Consider the following 3,441-nt stretch of genomic DNA (forward strand, 5'->3'; position numbering starts at 1 on the left):
AAAAAAAAAAAAAAAGTGTTTGGAAATCCAGAAAAGAGAGGGAAGAAGATAGAACAGGAAATCAAGCAAAAAATATGAAAAGTCTGGAAATCCCTGAATGATCATCATACATCATGGCTCAGGATCATATTCACACTATTAATGCTTAAAGAAAAAAAAAAAAAACTTTAAATTTTAACATTAGTTCAAATTGTTCCCTCAATTGTCTACAGATTTGCACCAGCATGCTTTCCTGACACCAGCAACATTTCTGGCACACACATACTCACATACACACTTGCACACAGATTCTCACTACTCAAGTATAATATCTCCTATCCATATATTTGCCCATCCTCCTAAGAAAAGGCTCAATGTTCTATCTCTTCATGTTTTTTTTTAAAAAAAAAAAAAAAAGCTAACAAGAGAAGTTTGCAATCATAAATACAGATTTTTTTTTAATTTAAAAAAAAGGGGGATATATTTCTTACACCTGAAACTGCATGTATTTGCCTGTGCCTAAGATGAATGAAAAGAACTTGAGATTTGTCCACACTGGATCACAGAAAATAGGGGTCTAGAGAATACCACTGGATTCCATGGATCTTCTCTCCAAGGTCAAATGTATTCCCTGACTTCATAAAATAATAAAGTAGGACACTCCCCTGGAATGCTTATATTCAATGGTCCATAATATCTTGAATGGATGACAAAGAAGGGCTCCACAAAGACAAAGGAACCTCTTAGTGTCAACACCAAGATTGGAGCCCAAGGACACAGAAAAGAAGGTAGCTTAGACTGTGTTTCAAGAATTCTAAATTGGGGCATTCCTCTTACCTGCAGCAGGTCCACTGTTGACCATTCCCGGCGATGCTCCAGATCGGAGATGAGCTCTTTCACCAGTTGGTTCTGCTGAGCCAGCTCAGCCTCAGCCTCAGCCAAGCTATCCAGTATCCTCTTCTCCTCTTCTTCCAATTTTTGCAGTTCTCTCTGCTCTTCACTGTCCAGGACGCTTCTAAGCTGACTGAATTCTGTCCATATCCTTTGTCTCTCAGTCTGTACCTGGTACTTCAAGGTTGGGCAAACAAAAAAGGTAAAGAGTCTATCTGCCTGAAAACCTACTGTAGAAGGGATTAGGTGCCAGAAAAAGAAATATTTTTTCACTGAGTTGTAATCAAGAGGGAAATGGAGGCAGGGGGTAATTTTTGGGAAAGCTGGGTATTTTTCCTATTTTCCCTTCAGTACCCACCAAAACAGGCCTCGGACTGTCTTAAATGGGCCAACCCTGGAATGAAATGTAAAATCTAAGCGAGGTTTAGGCTGTAGAAGGCCGTACTAGACACTCCTGCCTCCCTGCATTACCACACTTCCAAGTTTGAACCATGGGCAAAATTTTGGTCCTTTGCCCAGTGTCTTTCACTTGAGGTGTCAGAGCCTCATTGGAAAAGAGGAATGGAAGACATTCTCCATTCCAAATACCTGTGTGTACCTGTTACATGTCCACTCTCCAGCCCTCAATGTAGCAGAGAAGGACAAAGAGGAGAACTAATCAAATGGCTTCTGATGCATTCTGTGTCAGGGAACAAAGAGGAATGGGCTTCCTTGTGATTTGGACTGAAAAGTCCTGCCAAGATTCCTGTGTCAAAAACCTCTTAGAAAGAGCCTCTTCCTACCTTCCAGGAAGTCCTCTCTTCTCTGATGTCAGCTTCCAACTTCTCAGCTTTCTGCTGCTCCTTCCTCAGCCGCTCCAGAGCTGCCTGGAGCTTCTCCTGTGAAAAAGAAGTCACATCAGATCACTCATATTGGGAAATCATCATCAAACTATGAGCTTTCTCAGTGAAGAATAAATAGGGAAGAAATCAGGCTGATCCCTGAAAAGACCAGTTTACAGAAATTGTGATTAGAATCTATGATACAGTAGAAAAGCAAAGGAGAATAAGATTTATTTATTTATTTTAGAGAGAGAGTGAGTGGGGGAGAGGGGGCAGAGGAAGAGAAAAAGGGAAGCAGACTCCCCACTAAGCACGGAGCCCCATGTGGGGCTGGATCTCATGACCCTGAGATCACAAGCCAAGCTGAAACCAAGAGACGGAGGCTGAACTGACTGAGCCGTACAAGCACCCCAAGGCTCATCCTTTATGTTAGTGGAAGGAATACACAGAAATGTCCTTCAGGCATTGGAAGCTGAACATAGTTTAAGAGACATACATGGAAGGAGAGTGATTACGGGGCTCAGGACCATGGTGTCAAGGTGTGTACAGAAGGATGAGATTTCCCGCCAAGTACCATCTTCCTCCCTCTCTCCCTCCATCCTGGTCCCTACCTGACATTCCTTGACTACTTCCTCCACAAGGAATGTGTGGTGACCACGGTGCTCCGGAGACCGCTCACAAAGCCAACAAATGACCTTTCTATCCTCCTTACAGAAGAGCCGGAGTTTCTCTTCATGGCGCACACAGAGGTCTCTCTTCAGCTCTTCCTCTGCGTTCAACCTGAATTCTCTGATTCTCTCCATTATGTTGACCAGATGCTGATTAGGCCATAGGTTTCCAAGTGAGAATCTGACACCACACACAGGACAGCTGCTTTCCTCTCCTGGGCTGATCTCTACCTCCTTGGTGTTCATAGTGATGCAGGCTTGACAGAAGCTGTGGCCACAGTCTAGAGTCAGGGATTCTGTCAAAAGCTCCAGGCAGATGGGACAGGAAACCTCGTCTTGTATGTTCAGGACTTTTAAAGCCATAGTACGTCTCCCCGAGCTTCTTCCTGTCCTTACTCCTGGAGCTCTTCTTGCTTACAGGTTGCTGGATGGCTGGGCAGATTGGAAGGGGAAGAGGTCAGAATGGCAGGACTAAAAAGGATTCTAATTGTGCAGATATTAAGGATTGACCAAAACTGAAATGTTGAAGGACAAAAAAAAAGGGGGGGGGGACCAGAAATGAAATTCAGTAGCCTGGGTAAACTGCGAATGCCTCGGGCTTCCACATTTGCTCTTTTCTAAGCCTGGCATGATCCAACCCTTGACATTTGCATGACTTCCTCTTATACTTCATCCAGCTCTCTCCTTAAATATCATTTCATCAGAAGGACCTAATGATACTTTGTCAACAGCGCAATTACCAATATATCATTCACTATACATTTGCCATCCTTTCCTTATTATCACTATGTAATATACAATATACTTTCCTTAAATACTGTACTCCTAAAATACAATCCACACATAGATCAGGCACTTTGTTTTTATTCACTGCTATATCCCTAGTGCTAGAATGCACGGGAACATGACCTTTGATGAATATATAAAGAAACGCCTCGTTTCTCCATTGGTGATTAGACCTCTTTTTTTTCGATCAGCATTTCATCTTTTTGTTCCATTAATTATCTGTTCTCCAATAAGCAAACGTTGGGACCACAGATATAGTTTCAGCATAAGAAATGCTTACCTGCACAAATACCTGT

The 3,441-nt window shown here is 42.6% G+C and overlaps 1 protein-coding gene across 1 annotated transcript; it reads right to left on the reverse strand.

Moving 5' to 3' along the window:
* Nucleotides 1-156: 156 nt before the first annotated feature.
* On the reverse strand, nt 157-2,819 carry LOC100475749 (tripartite motif-containing protein 34). The gene is made up of 3 exons (XM_034650113.1): nt 2,303-2,819; nt 1,653-1,748; nt 157-1,047 (listed from the first exon to the last, which is right to left on the reverse strand). Exons 1-3 carry the CDS (start codon nt 2,720-2,722, stop codon nt 598-600), a joined length of 966 nt encoding a protein of 321 aa, XP_034506004.1. The 5' UTR covers nt 2,723-2,819; the 3' UTR covers nt 157-597.
* Between the last annotated feature and the right edge of the window lie 622 nt (nt 2,820-3,441).

Source organism: Ailuropoda melanoleuca, unplaced genomic scaffold (assembly GCF_002007445.2).
Source record: "Ailuropoda melanoleuca isolate Jingjing unplaced genomic scaffold, ASM200744v2 unplaced-scaffold11269, whole genome shotgun sequence".
Lineage (NCBI taxonomy): Eukaryota > Metazoa > Chordata > Mammalia > Carnivora > Ursidae > Ailuropoda > Ailuropoda melanoleuca.